The 21,065-nt window shown below is 46.6% G+C and overlaps 2 protein-coding genes across 3 annotated transcripts in view; one reads left to right on the top strand and one right to left on the bottom strand.

The window, feature by feature from the left end:
* The window catches only part of LOC109427416 (regulator of telomere elongation helicase 1 homolog), a 303,579-nt gene extending 284,873 nt beyond the window's left edge, over positions 1-18,706 (bottom strand). For both annotated transcript variants that reach the window (XR_009996109.1, XM_019702958.3), the window contains exon 1: positions 17,470-18,706. Coding sequence is in view for 1 of the 2 variants with exons in the window: in XM_019702958.3 (XP_019558503.2) it covers positions 17,470-18,555 (1,086 nt within the window). In the remaining variant the exon portion in view is untranslated. The remainder of the gene's footprint in view (positions 1-17,469) is intronic.
* Positions 18,707-19,119: 413 nt separating this feature from the next.
* LOC109427418 (protein misato) overlaps positions 19,120-21,065 on the top strand; it is a 40,278-nt gene continuing 38,332 nt past the window's right edge. The window contains exon 1 of the mRNA XM_019702959.3: positions 19,120-20,748. Coding sequence (XP_019558504.2) covers positions 19,263-20,748 — 1,486 coding nt within the window. The 5' untranslated portion in view covers positions 19,120-19,262. The remainder of the gene's footprint in view (positions 20,749-21,065) is intronic.

The following is a 21,065-nucleotide window of genomic DNA, read 5'->3' as shown; positions in this document are numbered from 1 at the left end:
ATAAGCTAAAAAACCGGCTAATGAGATCCACAGAGCCTAATCCCCTTTGGCATTCCGATTGCCCGGGGTAGGTGAAAGTTTCCAGCAATTTTTGCTGAGAAGTGCCAAAACTCTATAATAATAATAATAATACCTATCCTTACCTCCGCGTAGTATCGGCTGGAAACTACGACCAATCTTAGGGAAGATCGAGCAATCAACGCCGGTGGGAACTTTAGTCGTAGGCTTCGGCGGTTGCTTCTGCAAACCTGTGCGTCTGTTTTCCAGAGGAAGCGGCTCACAACAGCGCCTGATCTCCATGTTAGGGGCAGCTGGTCGACGTCCGAGTACCAGGGAAGGACTCCAAGCTCTCAAAAAGTGCTCATATATGGTCCTCCGGAAAGTAGGGGATTTGTGTTCGCCTCCCGGCTAACCGTAAAAAACATCTGCTACAGTACAGACTAATACGAACCGAGACAAACGGCAACGATCCAACAGAGTCCAAAATGCCAAGATGGGGTAAAATGGCCCATCTCATCTCATACTATAGGTGAATGGGGTCAAGATGTGTTTGCATTAAATCTTCTTCTAGAAGCTAGGCTGCTAAACCCACGGGAAATCTTTTGATTTCCCAATGAAAATTGGCAATTTCCGGTTTTTTTCGTGGGCTGCAAAACGATGAGTCGATAAGGAGAGCGTCCAACATAGCTCTGGTCCTCACAAGTTCCTACCTCATGCTTCCACGGGTCAAGCAATGACAAAGACCGCCAGCTAAGAGTTGTGTGCTGCACCCTGGGCACTGTTGTCCTTCTGACTTCAGCTAGATTGAGGAGGTACGACCCGAGCGTCTGTTCACCAAGGAGGTGCGACTCAAACAGCGTCTGTTCTGGCATCCAGCGGCTGAGTAAGAAACGCTGCACCACGCCCAGCTAGATCCAATGTGGTAGCCCCATCAGCGTGGTCGTCCCAGTGTTGGTTGGGACGTTAAACAGAACTGGCACGATGGCCCTCCGGCGAGACAGGAGTGTTGGCGTAGGCCCAATAAGCCACCCGTAAAAATCCCCATTGCGAATAACATAGGAGAAAATACGACTCGATACAATCGGCAAAGACCCACGCGACGAAATAAGGACTACGATTGGAAACTTGGAACATGGAATTGCAAGCCACGAGGTTTCGCAGGCTGTGACAGGATAATCTACGACGAACTACATCCCCGCAACTTCGACATCGTGGCGTTGCAGGAACTTTCTTGGACTGGACAGAAAGTGTGGAAAAGCGGGCATCGAGCGGCTACCTTCTACCAAAGCTGTGGCATCACCAATGAACTGGAAACAGGATTTATAGTGTTGGGCAAGATGCGACATATGTGTGATCGGGTGGCAGCCGATCAACGCAAGGATGTGCATGTTAAGAGTTAAGGGCTGTTTCTTCAACTACATCATCATCAACGTCCACTGCCCACACGAAGGAAGACCCGATGACGAGAAAGAAGCGTTCTACACTCAGTTAGGGGCTGTCCATAAACCACGTGGTCATTTTTTTGGGACTTTTCAACCCCCCCCCCTCCCCCGCGTGGTCATTAATCCATACAAAATCGTTGACGGCGACATGAACGCGCAGGTAGGAAGAGAGGAAATGTACAGACCGGTAATCGGGCGAAACAGCCTGCACGCCGTATCGAATGATAACGACCAGCGATGCGTAAACTTTGCAGCCTCCCGTGGTATGGTAGTCCGAAGCACCTTCTTCCCCCGCAAAGATATCCACAAAGCCACGTGGAGATCACCCGACCATCAAACAGAAAATCAAATCGACCACGTTCTAATCGACGGAAAATTCCTCCCGAATATAACCAATGTCCGCACATACCGCAGTGCTAATATAAATTCGGATCACTACTTAGTAGCTGTATGCATGCGCTCAAAACTTTCAACAGTTATTACCACGCGTCGAAGTCGAACGCCGTGGCTCAACATCGAGCAGCTGCGTAACGTAGAAGTGGCTCAAGACTACGCGCAGCAGTTAGCAGTTACCAACGGAAGAGCAGCTTGGCGCAGCTACACTTGAAGATGGCTGGAGGGACATCCGATCCGCCATAGGTAGTACCTCGGCTACAGCACTAGGCTTCGTGACTCCGAATCACAGAAACGACTGGTACGACGGCGAATGTGAACAGTTGAAGAACGAGAAGAATGCAGCATGGGCGAGTGTTGCGACTGGAAATCTGGCAGCACTGCCTCAAATAATTTATAGTGGTTTCTGCTTTTAGTAGTGTTGCGTGTACGTACACGCTGCATTACACGAACACCACTTGAGTTACTGGTTGAAAATAGTAAACAAAGATCAGCTGTTCCCAGCAAAATCGAATGAGCCATTTTACGAGACGTTTCGGAACAGCTGATCGCTCATTTCATGAATGAAAATTTGACAGGAGGTTGCGCCCAAGCCCGTGAGTGTTAATATCAATATCAACACTGTTGTCGTTTCGTAAAATAGACTATGGGCATATTTTCAACCAGTAGATTTGCATTAGTGTTCGTGACACCGCGCTGCGAAACCACTATGCTCAGACGCCGTGCTCTCGAGTGACAATTCGCCTGTCACTGCGACGATGCTGCACTGAACCAACACATCCTCTTCGAATCGTCTGTAAAGCGATACGCTCGCCCCCATTAACAAAACTCAGTCAGACATCGGATGATTGGTATACGGATGAATTCATCATCGAATGACGAGCATCCATATGACGTAACCCGAATATGAGATGATGTTCATATCAATATGGAAGAGGAAGAATACAGTGATCGGATGATCATCATTCGTAGTTGATTTGATTTTCAGTTGAAGACCGAAATATGCACATTTCAATGACGTATTGAAGTATTTTGTTATTTAGAGGATCCGTGAAATGCTTTTAAATGATACGAAATCAAAATTAAATACAAAATTATCAAAAAAATACACCTTTATTCATAAAAATCATACATTTTCGTCTCACTTTACAATATAAAAACTTAAACTGCACACACATTATTAAATAGAAAGGGTAATCGAAATTAATCGTACTCGCGGTGTTCATTTTTATATTGTCGTCGCGGTTGAAACCCGAACTTTCCCCACACCCGACAATCGAATTTTCTCAAAATCCATACGTCAAACCTAACGTCGGACGTAGTGCGCTGGATAGCGGATCTGGTCCTCTATCCAGCGCACTGTGTCCGACGTACGTCCGACACACGGTTTAGGAGAAACATCGATTTTCGCGTGTCAAAAATTCCGATTTTCAACTGCACGAACAATAATCTGCGGTGCGCTTTGTCGCCGCAAACATTGGACGATGATCGCGTCGCTCAATAGCAGGAATAGCTCCATCCCTCGCCCTGCAGCCATCTCACAAAAAAGTTGAGAAGCGACCCGGATTTTTTGTAGAATTTGATTTGCATGTAATGCCGTTTGTTTTTTTCTGAAACATTATAAACAAAAGAAAATACTAAAAGGTGATTATAAATATAAAATGTATTGCTTACCCGTAATCTGGTAGATTTTGTTAGGGAGATCTGCTCATGTCTTCACATTTTGATCAATTTTCACTAATGGCGTCGATCTCGACACGTCGGTCCAAGCTTGGGTCCAAGTACCCGCGCTCTCGCCCGCGCTCTACAGAAAAACATTCAAAAAGCAGATGATTTTCGCTAACGGGCGTCTCCAAACTAACTTTCCTCCGCTTGCGAGATGATCTTCTGTTCGTGTCATACAATACGAAAATCGAATGATAGATCATACGCAGTCCAGAAGAAAATCGTCGGGTAACAAGATGATTCTTATTTGATGTTACGAGGATGCTTCAGACGCTTGCTTTTGTCATTCGGAAATGGGAGGAGCAGTTTTCGCAGCCATGCGAGTGATGGATCATATGAATAGAAGATGATGTTTTGGTTCAGTGTGGAAGGCGCATATACACTGAGAAAAAAATTAGAGTAACATTGACTATTCAACCATTTTTAATTTTACCATGCCGAAAAATAGTAATCGTGAACATGTTTTCAGTGATAATTACTATGTTTCCGTTGAAATTACTATTGGTGTGATGACAAAATGAATAGTAAAAAATACCATCAAATGTGATTATCTTGATAATACCATTCATGTTTGTCAGGACAATTTTTATGTATGCCTACTACTATGCCCATGTTTAATTAGAACAAATACCGTTGCCTTATTGCTTTGGAAGTTTCCTTGTTGAAATTTGCTTAGGTTTAATATTTTGCCATCGTGTTTGAGGAGTTCGTCATTATTAAGTGAAGTTAATGGACAATTTAGTGGAAAGTGTCTGCCGAGATGTCTATAGTGTCTATAGTGAGTGTGACTCAATCGTCAATTTAATCGAATAATGCTTATTAATTCTCTCCATCAGAACCCGCAGCACCTCGCCACCTGCCGATTTTAAGGCTGCTGATATTTTCGGAAGCCTTTCCCACCGTCATTGTGGAAGATTGTTTTACCGGTAGAAAATGATTTTAAAAACCAGCAGCTCTTATGATGTCACCTTGAAGGCACCCGAAAGTTCCGATATTTATTGCAGCAATCTAGCTTCCGGTGGCATCCTCCAAGAGCGCCTTCTCGGAACCAGTCTGAACCGATTCCGAATGCCATACTACCAAACCGATTCAACCGAACAAGCAGAATTCCTAGTAACTGTTGTATCGCAAAAATCTCCGCTTCCAAATGATGGCACCCGGTCCAGGGATAATCATGTAAGCAATTCTCTATCCACTGAAATATCAAGTCGCGATCTCGGAACCTCCCAAAGACCTAAAGCACACTGAGTTGAACCAAAAGCAAGTCGACCAGCAGCAACACTTCCAGGAACATCCCTTGATTGTCAGGGGCTGAGTGGCCACTCCCTTCATGAAAAAGCCTCGGCCAAGACTCTCACATTTCACCACGCACAAGTATCCTCAATCGGAACAGCTTCACCCCAGCACAAGCAGGTTTTGTTCCCGAGCAACGTCACCCTAGACCTAGATGATTGATGGGTTCAGTTGATTCTCCGGCACCGGATTTGTTCTCGGTTCCACCAATGCATGCCTCTTCCGAACACCACAAACTTCCAGACTCCTAAATGCCAACGAAAAAAAGGAGCTCCACCACTTGCTCCGCCATAGATTTTTCGAAAGATATTTATATATTTTAAATTTATTGTATTATTCAATATCATTTATTTGTTATAAATGTAATTAAATTCAATCACCAGCTCTTTTTTAATGTTAACAAAAACAGATGACAGAACCATCCCCACTGGCCGAACCACATGCATAGTAACTGCAACTATTTCACAGTGGTTAAACTTACTATGTTCTTGCATACTGTTTAGCACGCGCATGGTAAAATGAACTACGACATTTTAGTAAAAAATACCATAAAATGTAAACATTAAGCGGCATGGTAAATTAAACCCAGCACATGGTAGTTTCAAGAAAAAATCATGGTCTACCAAAATCAAGTTGTAAAAGTTTTTAATTTCACCCTCGATACGGTCAAAATTACCATGTCCCTTTTTTCAGTGTATGTGTTTGTGTGTCACGATAAGATCAGTAACACAGCGTAAAGTGCCCCACACAATGCATACGTTTGCGTGTGCGTGACAGTAGTTTGACACATTTCCCATGGGAAAACTGTCAAAAAAACGCAAACCTCGACGGAACGGACGCTATGTGTTCCAGGCTTAACAAAAAATAACTTTTGGTCTGTCTCAAGCGTCTCAAGAGCAAACTTATGTGTCTCTGACAGATTTTGGGCCGCTGAATCCGAATCCGGGCTCAGATTTGCTCCAACACGTCACAATTTTGAGCTATACCTCAATTTATAGGGCAAAATATGCGATTTTGGGCTTTTTTGACTGCTAGCCATTAAGCATGGAAATATATTTTTTAATCAATCAAAGGATAAATTGGTCAATTAACATCTAAATTAACGACTCATGCAAAATATTTCGTTTTACCAAATCAAATTTGATAGTTTTAAGCGATTTATGTTAGGTACGATATCTCACATACAAGTCACCCTCCAAAAGTTGCATGCAAGTTTTCATACTAACATTAAATGCCTAAATCTATCAAATTTAATTAGGTAAAATGAAATATTTTGCATGAGTCGCTAATTTAGATGTTAATTGGCCAATTAACCTTTTGATTGCTTAAAAAAAATATTTCCATGCTTAAGGCCGGACGGGACGGTGGTTGAAACGTCCGCCATTGCTCTGTTGCTAGTAAGATGCAAATCTCAGCTTCTACTTCATATTATTGACTAAAAATTTGATCGATCATTTGCTCACTTGTGGTGCACAATCGACTAAAGTTTCAGCTATGTCAGTGCAGTGGAAATTGATATTTGCTTCTTCAAAATCGCGAGGCAAATTGTTAGAAAGAGAGGGAAGATAGGAAAAATTACACGTCGTCCCGTGCGGCCTTAATAACTTGCAGTCAAAAAAGCCCAAAATGGCATATTTTGCCCTATACATTGGGGTATATCTCAAAATTGTGACGTGTTGGAGCAAACCTGAGCCCGGATTCGGATTCAGCGGCCCAAAATCCTTCGGAGACACATAAGTTTGCTCTTGAGACAAAAAAATGTTGCGCTGTGTAATTGATTGTTGTAAATATTGTTCAGACACTAGTCAATAGTCAGCCTGTCTGTGCGCAAGACAGTGCGTTTTAAAATGTAAAAATGTAGTGTTTTAAATAAAGTATTTTAATTCGTTTTGTGTAAGCTCGTGTGTTAAAATCCAATGCCATGCACAGCCATCCCGAAGAACCCGAGTTTGCAACAGTGGCGACGAGGTATTTAAAGGACACTCGGCGAACATGTGCATGAAAATGTTCGCTGAAGGCGTGCAAGGAAACATAGGACGGAGTGAAAGCAGTATTACGAATGGCGCTCATTGCGAAAGGGGATCGTGGTTAATTCCAGCACGCGGCATGAATAGCTACAGTTTGTGCCAATCAGGAAATGCAAGCAATCGATCTCTCAGTAGCACACTGTTCCTTCATCTGCAATAGCATCCGTTTTGCATGATTGTTTTCAAACGGACAAGGAGGGGAAGTGAACGGGAAAATATGCATCACCGTCTCCAAGTTATTCAACCTCACCAGGAGTCCGACCGCTCAGACAGCATCCTGAGACAGCCATGAGCCATTTCGGAAGATGGTCATTCTTCCCGTAAAATGTCACCATCGTTCAAGCTCTACAACCCTCCAGGAGTCTACCGACGAATAGGCAGCATTCTCCTGTAGCCTCACGGGTTCAATTGAACGAAGTCCGCTCTCAGCATGAGTCAAGCTTTTGTTCTAGTTCTTCATTCCGCCATGTCAGGAACAAAAAAGCAAATCCACAAGATCCCTACCACATGGAAAACGGAATGAAATGGAGGAACACTGTGGTGGACGCAAGGGAAACGAGGCCAAAAGAACGCGGTTTACAGTTAAATATTTCCACTTTATTTTCTCTTCGAAATACACGTTTTGTTTACTCTGACGCGGCACTGAACAAACTCCTCCTCACGCTCGATGACATTTCTCTTCTCCTCGGGTGCGTCATAAATTATGTCCCATATGCGCCCCCCCAGTTACGCCAGGAACCGGACGCGTAGCCCGGATCGCGTAACTACGGTTTGGGTATCTTCTCCAGGATATTCCGAAATTCCTTCGTCGCATGTGAACGCTGGTTTAAGTCTATCGATGGAAATCCTCTGCTTTTTGCTGGATATCAACACGTTGAAGTACTTATCGCTGCGATCTAACACTTTATACGGCCCTTCATATGGTTGCTGTAATGCCCGCTTAACCGTATCTACGCGGACAAACACATGACTGCAAGTTTTTAGCGCCTTATGCACGAACACGGCTGGTTTCGAGTGATGGTTAGTACCAGGAGGGCGTAGTCTGTCGAAGGATTTGTGGAGATGTTGCACGGGTCAGTTCGGTCGCAACAGTCAGTGCTTACAGACGGTGGCAAATTTGCTCTCCGCAGGTAGTTTTTTTTTACCCCTATCAGCACGTGCTGTTAAGGTTGTATAATCGGTCGCTTTGTTTCCCGGTTGTTTACGACGACGACGCTTTCGGTATCTATCGCACTGATAATTGCAATCAATTATCAATATGAATGCCATTATCAACACCGCACAATTTCGGTTTCCGGCGGGTAGTCCGCGACCGTCTTGGGTGGACATTGTCAGCTTCCTCAAGCAATTGGGGACAGATGTCAAGCTAATGGAAACAGCATACAAAACAGCGCAGGATCGGTCACTCTTTGTCAAGTTCGTTACGGAGGAGGCAATGACAGAAGCACTGAGAAATAATCTGGAGCCGAAACAGTTTGTTTATTCAAACGGACAGTCTGTGGAAGTGCGAATGACCGTTGCAGGCACTAACGTACACTACGTTAGGGTATTTGACCTGCCGCCGGAGCTCAGTGATGACACTTTAGCGTCAGCACTTGGTACGTTTGGAAAGGTGGATCGCATAGTTCGGGAAAAATTCCCTGCTAACCTGGGCCTGGACCATATGTTCACCGGAGTACGCGGTGTATATATCGATGTCGAGAAAGATATTCCACCGATGATCAACGTCGCAAACCGGAAAGGCCGAATATTCTATGAAGGCCTAAAGGATACGTGCTTTCTGTGTTATGCTGTTGGGCACAGGAAGGACTCTTGTCCACAACGCCGCTCCCGAGGAAACCAGCAGAGATTGCAAGTAGACGGAACCAGTTCATATGCTGGGATCGTGGCGGGAAAATACGTTGCATCAGATGAACGGACAATTCCAAACCTATCGGAGAGTCCTATTATTGAAATCCTGGAGGAAGAAGTCGTCGAACAAGTGTCGGATTCAACAGAAGCGGACGAGATTCAGCCGGAAATGCACGAAACTGAAACTAATTCGGATGAGAAAATGCAAGTGAAGAAGAAAGTCGACCTGGAAGCGGTGGCAGTAGCGCTCAAGGAAGCAATGGGAGAGCACCTGGCCAATCAGCGACGGGCTCAATTCGCGGCTTCCCATTCCAGTTCCAGCTCCGGATCAAGCTCACGCCCAAGGAAAAAGTGTGCTCGCAAGTCTTACTATTAGTAGATGTGCTTATTAAGAAATACTTCAATAACATACATACTATGTATTAAATAGATTATCGGCTCCGTAGAGTTTTTTTTTAACAATGAGCCTAATAAATAAACCAACTGAAAAAAAAAAAAAAAAAAAAAGAGATGTTGCACGAATTCCGCTTTATCGCCGACTTGCGTTGGGAGATCGAAAAACTCTCCCGGCAGACGCAATGGCTGACCGTATACCAAATCTGCTGCTGAACATTTGAGATCTTCTCGATATGCACTCCTAAGGCCCAGTAACACCAGCGGCAACTCCTCACTCCAACGTTTCACGTTCTTACACATCAATGCTGCTTTCATTGTACGATGAAAGCGTTCCACCATCCCGTTGGCCTGGGGGTGATACGCCGTCGTGTGAATATGGTGAGTACCCAGGATGTACGTCAGCTCACGGAACAGGTCAGATTCGAATTGACGACCCTGGTCGGACGTTATAGTCTCTGGGGTTCCAAACCGCGATATCCATCCCAATGTCAATGCTTTTGCGACTGTAGGGGCGGTCATATCTGATCAAGGAGAATACATTTTACTAAGGTGGCGCAGATAAACATTGCAAACCACTGGTTGTCTCTTCCATTCTTTTGATGTTCTTATGGAACTGAAATAGTGACGTCACTATTTTAGTTGCATAAGAACACCAGAAGAGTGGAAGAGACAACCAGTGGTTTGCAATGTTTATCTGCGCCACCTTAGTAAAATGTATTCTCCTTGATATCTGATAATGGAATGGCTTCAGGCCATCGGGTGAAGCGGTCGATAATTGTTAGCACGTAACGATTTCCATCCGATGGAGGTAGTGGTCCCACGAGATCGATGTGTATATGGCGGAATCTAGACTTCGGCATGTCGAATGGTACGTATGGCGATACAGTGTGGCGGTTCACCTTTGATAGCTGGCAATCCAAGCAAGTTTTGACAAAGTGGTTGACGTTTTTGTTCATTTCAGGCCAAACGAATCTGTCCGAAATCAGCTTTCTCGTTGCACGCGTTCCAACGTGCGCCAATCCGTGAAAGTGCTTCAAGATTGATTCCCGATGTTTCTCTGGAACGAAAGGGCGAATTCGGTCACTCAATGATACGTCGCAAAACACAGGCAGTGTGACATGAGGAAATCGTATTGGTTGCATTTTCAGCGAACTTGCTGTCATCAAACGCTCGAGTTCTGGGTCTCCAACTTGATCAGCGGCAATAGCATTGTAGTCAATAACTGCGACCGTCTCGACCCGAGATAGAGCATCTGCTACAGTATTGTCTACGCCACTGATGTGCCGTATATCCGTGGTGAACTGAGAAATGTAGCGTAAATACCTATCTTCATGCGGAAGTCTGCTGGAAGAATTGGTACTCATGGCGTGGGTCAGTGGTTTATGGTCCGTTAAGATGCAAAATTGTCGACCCTCGAGAAAATAGCGAAAATGCTTCACCGCCATCTTCATAGCTGTGAGTTCGCGACCAAAAGTAGAATAGTTCTTCTGGGCACTTGAAAATTTCTCTGAATAGAACCCAATCGGCTGCCATTTTGACTCCGAATATTGCTGAAGCACAGCACCAGCTGCATTGTTAGATGCGTCGATTAGTAATGACAGTGGCTTATTGGAATCCGGATAGTACAATAGTGCACAATCTGCTAGAGACCGCTTACACCGTTCAAACGCCAATTGAGAAGAATCATTCCATTCGAGTGAGCGAGTATCGTTTTTCTTGTTACCAGGTATCAATTTTCGCAACTCAGATTGTAAGTCTACCGCCTTTGGAATGAATCTCTTGTAGACATTGATCAATGCTAGGAATCTGCGTAGATCCTTGACCGTCGAAGGCCGTGGGTAGTCAAGAACAGCCTGAACTCTAGATAGTAGAGGACGAATGCCTTCACTGTTCACCGAATACCCCAGGAAGTCAACTTCTGATTTAGCGAAATGGCTTTTGGAAACATTAATCACCAGGCCATATTTCTCCAATCGCTCGAACACAATTCGAACATGAACCAAGTGCTCTTCTAGTGTCTTCGAAGCGATGCCAATATCGTCGATAAACACTACTACAAAATCAAGATCGCCAAATATTTTGTTCATGAAACGCTGGAACGATTGGCTTGCGTTGCATAGCCCGAATTGCATGCGGGTAAACTCATACAATCCAAACGGAGTGATAACAGCTGTTTTGGGGATGTCAGCTTCCTCCACTGGAATCTGATGGTAGGCTCGCACCAAATCCAAAGTTGTAAAAACATTCTTACCTTGAAAAGCATGGAGCAAATCGTGTACGTGAGGTACCGGGTATCGGTCTGGCACGGTAACCTTGTTTAGCTGGCGGTAATCCCCGACGAATCTCCACTGACCATCCTTTTTTGGGACACAATGGAGGGGGCTGGCCCAGCTGCTGCTGGAAGGTCTGCAGATGCCCAATTCCGACATCAAGGCAAATTCTTCTTTGGCTGCCTTGAGTTTATCCGGGTGCATTCTCCTCATTTTTGATGCTACCGGTGGTCCTTTCGTAATAATGTGATGCGTTACATCATGTTGGGTCTCGGCCTGGAGGGCCGATGGAAGCGAGATCTCACGAAATTCCGCAATTAGTTCATGGAACGGATGGTTGATGTCGACGGTAGTAATACTGTGGATGTCGGTAGTCATCACTTCACCAACAGCCTGCAATTTCGTTCTAGCATCTACAAGACTCCTGTTCTTCAAATCGACCAATAATCCGAAGTGCGCTAAGAAGTCAGCGCCGATAATCGCATGACTGACATCCGACACTAGAAAACTCCATGTGAATCGTCGCCTCAAGCCCAAATCAGTTGTGATGAATTTGCTGGAGTACGTCTTAATTTCCGACCCGTTGGCCGCGTGGAGAACGAAAGGCATCGGTGCAGATGTTTTGTCTTTCCTGGTGGCTGGTATGATCGACACATCGGAACCTGTGTCGACTAGGAAGCGAAGACCACTCGTTTTGTCGTGTAATTTGAGACGCCGGCTGGAAAAAGTACTACCCACCTTCGCCGACTCAGGTGAGCAGAAATCTAGTTTTTTGGTCCCTGATACTGACACGGCTGCTTGCACCGTTGAGCTTGCTGACCAAATGTCCGGTGATACCAGCACATCTCGGTTGTTGATCTGGATGCTGATCGGCTGCGACGGCGGCCTGTGCTGTTGCTTCTGAGACGGCGGAACTCCGCACTAAGCACTTCCAACTGTTCTTTCATCTGCTCCATCTCATCGTTCGTTGCTGACCTTCCGGGGGCAACCGTTGAAACGGCTGCGATGCTAGGCGATTCCGTCATTTTGTCAGCCATTTCCGCCAACTTGGAGAGTGTACCGTCACTGATTGTCAGAATCGGCCGGACGTGTGCTGGCATGCGCTGCAGGAATAACATTTTTAGAAGGTTGTCGTTTACGTTGAGTCCCGTGGCAAGCTCTTGCATCTTTGCCAAGAGATGCGTTGGGCGCATGTCGCCAAGATCAGTGGTACCAAGTAGGCGGTCTAGTCGAGCCTCCGGCGAGAGGGCGAATCGCGCGATCAGCCGATCCTTGAGTGACTTGTACTTATCTTGAGCGGGCGGGTTGGAGACCAAGTCAGCGATATGGCAGATCACCGACTGGTCCACTTTTGCCACGATGTGGTAAAACTTGGTATCATCCTTCGTAACGTTTGCCAGGATGAATTGCGCTTCGGCTTGCGCAAACCACATTTCGGGATCCGATTTCCAAAAATCGGGTAGCTTCACCGAAACCGACGCTGCAGTGCGAGCGTCCTGCTGCTGATCGTTGTTCGGCATACCGTAGTTGAGGTTAGGAAAGTCAGAAACGATGTCGATGAAAAAACGACCGGAATTCCACTACCGTACTACGCGAATATTCCCGGATCACGTCGGGGTCACCAATGTGGTGAACGCAAGGGAAACGAGGCCAAAAGAACGCGGTTTACAGTTAAATATTTCCACTTTATTTTCTCTTCGAAATACACGTTTTGTTTACTCTGACGCGGCACTGAACAAACTCCTCCTCACGCTCGATGACATTTCTCTTCTCCTCGGGTGCGTCATAAATTACGTCCCATAAACACCATTAAAACTCCTCAGCAATAAGCAGAATTCAGCGTGAACCAGTCAATCTCCGTCTGCAGCAGCTCGACAGTTGCTTGGAAAGCAAGTCATCAGCTCATTCCTAGCGCTTCGCATTTCTTGCCGGATTCCTTTGGTTCAAGAGCCACGTAAACAATGATCACCGAGCTCTTGTCAGCGTGTTGTAAACAGCAGCTACCATTCTTGTGCGTCAGTAACTAACCGGCAGCGACGTCTATTTCTAAGAGTGGTAACAACACAGAAGAAGCATTTTGCATCCTGTCTCAACGTCCAACAAATCAGCATAACCAACACATCATTTGCAGCCTGCAACAAGTTGGATGGTTACCAGAAGCTTCAGCACAGGATAGCTGTAGTGATCAAATCACAACGTTTTCACTATAGATAGTAGAGTAAACATAGATCCGCGGACACCGCTGACTAAAATGTTTCAAGCGTGTAAGTAGTAATTTTCAAAAGTGCGACGATTGAATATGACGTCATGCGTTCCATTGATGTTGTCCAAATCGTGACGTCATGCTCGTTTGGATACAGATTTTGACAGTTCGTTTGGATACAACGGATTCATCTTAGCGGATCTATGTTTACTCTACTATCTATAGTTTTCACTACACCAATGTCACATCAACAATCAGTGGCCCATGCCATTGATCATTCATCAAGCGTGCTACTCCATTCCAGTGAGCCTTTGGATAGTGATGGTAACAATTCTCATTCTCATACAAGGCCAAGTGACTCTTCCTGATCTTACACCGAGCCAGGATCTTCAACTCAAAAGGGGAGATGTTGCGACTGGAAATCTGGCAGCACTGCCTCAAATAATTTATGCTCAGACGCCGTGCTCTCGAGTGACAATTCGCCTGTCACTGCGACGATGCTGGAAGGCGCATATATGTGTTTGTGTGTCACGATAAGATCAGTAATTGATTGTTGTAAATATTGTTCAGACACTAGTCAATAGTCAGCCTGTCTGTGCGCAAAACAGTGCGTTTTAAAATGTAAAAATGTAGTGTTTTAAATAAAGTATTTTAATTCGTTTTGTGTAAACTCGCGTGTTAAAATCCAATGCCATGCACAGCCATCCCGAAGAACCCGAGTTTGCAACAGCGAGAATGCTGCAACACCGTACGAGAGAGAATGAGGCACGGTACAAACAGGCGCGGAACAGGCAGAACTCAGTCTTCCAGATGAAGAAGCGCTAGCAGGAAGAACGAGATCGCGAAGCGATGGAAGAGTTGTACCGCGCTAAGGAAACACGAAAATTCTACGAGAAGCTGAACCGCTCGCGCAGAGGCTTTGGTGCCACAAGCCGACATGTGCCGAGATAATCACGGGAATATTCTCACGAGCGAGCGTGAGGTGGCGGCAGCATTACGATGAGCACCTCAATGGCGATGCTGCAAGTACCGAAGGTGGCGTGGTAACAGATCTAGGAGTATGTGCACAGGACGAAAGACTTCCAGCCCCTGACCTCCAAGAGATTGAGGAGGAGGTTGGCCGGTTGAAAAACAACAAAGCCGCTGCAGCAGATCAACTACCAAGCGAGCTTCTAAAATACGGTGGAGAAGCACTGGTGAAAGCACTACACTGGGTCATTACCAAGATTTGGGAGGAGGAAGTATTACCGGAGGGACGGATGGAAGGTATCGTGTGTCCCATCTACAAAAAGGGCGACAATTTGGATTGCGGGAACTACCACACGATCACACTACTGAGCGCTTCCTACAAGATACTCTCTCAAATTTTATGCTGCCGTCTATCACCGATTGCAAGAGGGTTCGTGGGCAATATCAGGCTGGATTCATGGGTGAACGCGCTGCAACGGACCAGATGTTTGCCATCCACCAGGTGTTGCAGAAATGCCGCGAATACAACGTGCCCACGCATCACTTGTTCATCGATTTCAAATCGACGTATAATACAATCGATCGAGAACAGCTATGGCAGATTAGGCACGAATACGGATTCCCGGATAAACTGATACGATTGATCAAGGCGACGATGGATCGAGTGATGTGCGTAGTTCGAATATCAGGGACACTCTCGAGTCCCTTCGAATCTCGCAGAGGGTTACGGCAAGGTGATGGTCTTTCGCGCTTGCTGTTCAACATTGCGTTAGAAGGTGTAATAAGGAGAGTGGGGACAAACACGAGTGGAACGATTTTCACGAAGTCCGTTCAGCTGCTTGGTTTCGCTGATGATATTGATATTATAGCTCGCAAATTTGAGACGATGGCGGAAACGTACATCCGACTAAAGAGTGAAGCCAGGCGAATCGGATTAGCCATTAATGTGTCGAAGACAAAGTACACGATGGCAAAGGACTCCAGGGAGGAATCACCGCGCCCGCCACCCCGAATTTATATCGACGGTGATGAAATCGAGGCGGTTGAAGAATTCGTGTACTTGGGCTCACTGGTGACCGCCGACAACGACACCAGCAGAGAAATTCAGAGGCGCATTGTGGCAGGAAATTATGCTTACTTTGGACTCCGCAGAACTCTACGATCGAATAAAGTTCGCCGTAACGCGAAACATGGACCCTACGTGCAGAGGACCAACGCGCCCTTGGAGTTTTCGAACGGAAGGTGTTGCGTACCATCTACGACGGAGTGCAGATGGAAGACGGGACTTGGAGAAGGCGAATGAACCACGAGCTGCATCAGCTGCTGGGAGAACCAACCATCGTCCATACCGCGAAAATCGGGAGGCTACGGTGGACGGGTCACGTCATCAGGATGTCGGATAGCAACCCGACTAAAATGGTTCTCGAGAGTCATCCGACCGGTACAAGAAGACGTGGAGCGCAGCGAGCTAGGTGGGTCGACCAAGTGCAGGACGATCTGCGGACCCTACGCAGAGTACGGAACTGGAGACATACAGCCATGGATCGAGTGGAATGGAGGCGGCTACTATGTACAACAGAGGCCACCCCGGCCTTAGCCTGATCGGTAAGGTAAGGTACAGGCTGTTATTTGATGTTTTGTGCCTACTCACGGACAGTGACTATGTCACTCCAATTTCATTGTCGCCGGAGCACCAGGGGTAGGACTGCGTTTCATGAAGATTTCAAAAGGACGTGCTCTGTTCGTTGGGACAGCTGACATTAACTTTAAGTTTGTTTTTGCAGAGGCGAATGACCTAAGTTAAACCCTCTAGAGCAACATTAACGGCGGCTACTATTCGAGCAACCCGCGCAGCGCTACCATTTTGATTTAACCACCCTTTTCCACACCGGTAGCAATCAAATTAGTCATTCTGATTCGTATCGGGAGGGCTGTCATATTCCCATAGCATTTTTACGAAGACGGCTAATAACAAGACAGACATCTTCCCTCTTGCTCCATATACCTTAAGTGCTACAAGCACACTAGCGCCACGAACGACTTCAGGGAACAACATCATGAATAAGTGTGCATGCGATGCTACCATTTCCGTGTACGTATTTGCATGTACACGCACACAATCATATTTTAATGTTCCTGTGAATCGTTGAGGGCGTTTCAACCATGTCGCCTGCAACAGGGTGGGAGCTGTCTGTCTTGTTATTAGCCGTCTTCAATTTTTAGCAGCGCAACTGTCCCGCTACCATATTTGGTCACCCACCCATTGCGCTACTATTTTGCGAGCGCATCCAGCAGCGACCGGTAAAGTTTGCTGCAATGATGGAGGGCTGCCAAACGGGGTATAGAAGCGCACCGTTGAAGGTGCTCTTTAGAAGCTTAACCATCGAGCAGTTTTGTCTTCGGCCACCATAAGCGGCATCACACTCACGCTATGGATCACAATCGTGCTTTTTAACATTGGCATTGGGTACATTAGCGGTCGGTGTAACTCGCAAAGGGCCTTAAGAAAGGTGCAATTCGGTGGCTCTGGCCCAAAAGGAACGGGACCTTTTAAGCCGAAGAGTGAAGTGCGCTCGACGCACGAAAGTAGGAATGATCTACTCAGACGGACAGCTTCTTCATAAGGCAATCTAGCGTTCATCACCCTTCTCTCTCAAGCAGTCACAGAGGATAGCAATTTTTTGTTTAATATTTTCATAGGGAAACGTTTCCGTATGAAAACAAACCTATCCTCCTCGGGAGCGAAACAGAGAAAGGTGATCAAACGTCAGATAGCCTTATGGCGCTGCAACCTACGCAGCTGTATGAACGAAGCAGTGAGGGCACGAGGTGCTCCAGTGTGTGGAACCTCGTAAAACCTAAATAAAATGAATTACTTTCTAATAAGGTAGCATACTCACATTGGCTTTTTCGAATATCTCGAATATATACGTCCCCGGAAAGGTATTGCCTCCCTGGGAGAACATCACCGGAATTTCGTCAACGGTTTTCTCCAGCTTCAGTAACATCTCCTTCAGCAGCGCCAAGTCATCGATCGTAAAATCCTTCTTCGTTTCGTCGTCCTCTGGAATGGCCACCGAATGGTCCATCACCTTCATGATGGAGGTGATGTCATCGATACACAGGGCAATATCCGTCGACCTGATCTGCATCGAGGCCGATTCTTCGCACATTTTTTCCACGTTATGTGCCTCGTCCAGGATGATAATCGTGTTGGACAGTTCCAGATTGTTGGCTTTGCGTGCCTTGGGGTCCAGCAGGTAGTTGTACGGCATGAACAGAATATCGGCGCTTTCGATCAGTTCCTTGGACAGGAAGAAGGGACAAGCTCGGACCTTGGTCCCCACCTTTACGAGATCTTCTATGTCCATGATCACGGTGGTAACCACTTCCGGTCGCTCCTTGCAACTTTCCACTCGGCTGTAGAAAGAACACGTCCTCGATTGAATCTTAGCCTTGCACAGGTTGGTTTTGACCGCATTCCCTTCCTCCTTGGATACTTCCGGATGGATGCACAGCTGATCGCGCGATCCCAGCACGACTCCCTTCATAAAACTGTAACTGGTGTTCTTCATTTCCTGCATCACCTGCGTGAGCTGCGAATGGGTTCGCGATGCGTAGATGATTTTCGGCACGCCCCACTTGGCCCCCTCGGAGCCACTGCCATCGTTCAGCTTGTCCAACAGTTCGTCCATTCCCGAGCCCGTTCCATCACCGCCGCCAACCTTCTTCTTCTGCACCTCGAACTCCTTCAGATCGGTAATGTTCGTGCGCATGTTGGCCTGGACCTGGGCCTTTTTGTGCAGCACCCAGGCCAGCGAGGAACACAGAAGGCTGAGCGTTTTGCCCGTGCCGGTAGGCGATTCCAGCACGCCGTTGGTGCTGTTCTGCAGGCACTCAATCACCCGGGCCATGTAGTCCCGCTGCACCTGGTACGGCTCGAACGGGAAGTTGACCGCGATGCCGTTGATCTGGTACTCCGGCATGGTGGCGGGTAGTCACTTTTTCTCGGGGGAAACACTATTTACTCTGGCCAAAATTTAATTTTAATCACCCGCGTAAAACAGGAAAAATCATGGAAAAAGGAATGTAAACAAAAATGTTACTACTTGCTGCGGCTGCGGGACGCGGGAAACTGATTGACGTTCAAGGTTTTTTTTGTTTTCCAAAATCAAAAACAGGTCTGTGCGATCCAGGATTTTAAAGGGTAGCCTGGACACAAACCACAGAAATCACATGCGAAAAGGGAAATTTCTGGAGCAACATTTGAAAAGGGCCCAAGAGGTCTTGTGTCTTTTTTCGAAAACGCTTCGTAGGGCATAACAGCAGCCCGCCCATGCAAATGAACACCGTTATCCGAAAGATCGATGCTTGCTCTATGTGATAACGGTCTTAGTTTTTATGAATAGGCTGATGGGGGCTCAGGAGCGACGTGTGAAGTCATTGTTTACCAATGCTTGTATGCCCTTTTCAAATGTTACTCCAGAATTTTATGAATTTCATCCGCCACCGGCATACCATCGATGAACCCCCCGGGAGCGCGTGCGTTTGTTTACAATCAAGCTAAAATCAGCCGAAAGAAGACCAAAAAATGATCCCGATTTGTCCGATTTGTATTAAAATTTAAAGTGAAAACGTTCGTTTTACTTTTCGGCATTCCTCGCGAGTGAGTGATTCAAGTGATTCCTACAGAATGGCCCGCGAGATTTTAACCCTGCAGCTGGGTAACTACGCCAACTACGTCGGCACCCACTGGTGGAACATTCAGGAGGCCTCGTTCAACTACGATCCGAATGGCACCGATCAGCCGTCGGAGGTCGACCACGATGTGCTGTACCGGGAGGGCAGGACACTGACCCGGCAGATCACCTACACCCCACGGATGTTGCTGGTGGATCTGAAGGGGACGTTGAAGTTCATGCCGAAGGAAGGCGAGCTGTATCAAGCGAACCGCGGTCAGCAGGGGTCCGTCGAGGAGGAAGAGCTCGTGGGTGGGATTGGTTGGGATGCGGGAAAGGTGGAAGTGATCCGGAAAGATCCGGCAGAGAAATGTGAATACCAGCGCGATTTAGTGCAGAGCGGTAACGGCGAGGATGGCGATGAGGAAGAGAAAGATTATAACTTTAAGGACACGGTTCAGGATTGGATCGATTACAGCTATTCACGGTATCATCCGAGAAGTATTAACATGGTGAACGAGTATAGTCATTCGAAGGAAGAGAATCTGTTCGATACGATAACTAATGGGATGGAGTTGTGGAGGAACTACGATTTTCAGGATGACATTACTGATAAGGTACGGCAGTACGTAGAAGAATGCGATGGATGCCAAGGATTCCAGACGCTTTTGGATTGCGTTGATGGATTCGCTGGATTGGGGGTCAAATGCTTAGAACACTTGCAGGACGAGTACGGAAAAGCTAGCTTAGTATTTCCGCTAGTTCCCCCCAAGATGCTGAATTTCAAAAACGCTGATGATGTGATGACCTCATCGATCCGAGTGGTCAACACGGCGCTCTGCTTTTCCAATCTGATAGAATCCTGTTCGCTGTTTGTGCCTCTTTCCACCATGGGCCGCTGCTGGCGGAATTTGGATCAGCCTCGATCCTTCCCTCATGTGGCCTACGAGGAATCGAACTTCTACCAAACATCGGCCTTGCTGGCCACGTTCCTCGACACAGCATCCCTGCGGTATCGCATGAAAAATCCAGCCGAAGGAAACTATCTCCCCAGCCTATGTGGCGACCTGAGCCCCTACGGACGCCAAATGGCCGCCGCTGGCCTGGCACTTCCCTTCGGCATGAACAACTCCGAAGATCTAATCGATTTCCTGGACAACCACGAACAGCAACTTCACACTCAACTAACTCCCAACGCGAACCTGGGCAAAAAATATCTCTTCCAATCGGTATCAATCCGCGGAATTCCTCGATCCAAACTGAAACGACCTCCCACGGCCAAGTCCGCTCAACGGCAGCAGCGAATGGCCGCCTATCGGTGTGATTCCGTGAGCGAAATGGTCCAGTTCTACTACCAATGTCAACTGCATGCCAGCCTGTCGCACGTGACGGCTTGCGGTGCACCGATGGATCTGCGGACGCCGTTCCCCAACGAACTGCTCCAGTCGCGGGTTGGCTACGACGGATTCCTGCACGAGTTCGATCTGGGCGTGAAACAAAGTAAGTATAAGTTTATTTGCCTAAACCTTCAACAAATTATAACAATGCGCTAACGTAGAGGATTGTGGGGCAAGATGGCCATTCTAAGTTTAGGCGGTTATAGCTGATTTGTTTACTTACTCCTTTAATTTTAATTCCTATTAAATATGTTACGTCCTAAAGTTTGGGGTGGCCGTGACACATTGTTGTGTATTGAAATTTCCAGAAGTAACAAGCCAAAACTCAAAGGTGACGCGGATGACTTCACCTCGTATGCTGCCGTGTTGAACACACAAACTGTGAAGCGGTTTAACTCTCCAAGCTCACTCCGGATCAAT

This window comes from Aedes albopictus, chromosome 1 (genome assembly GCF_035046485.1).
Source record: "Aedes albopictus strain Foshan chromosome 1, AalbF5, whole genome shotgun sequence".
NCBI lineage: Eukaryota > Metazoa > Arthropoda > Insecta > Diptera > Culicidae > Aedes > Aedes albopictus.
The sequence above is the reverse complement of the archived record's forward strand: the minus strand, read 5'-3'. Positions and strand labels throughout refer to the sequence as shown.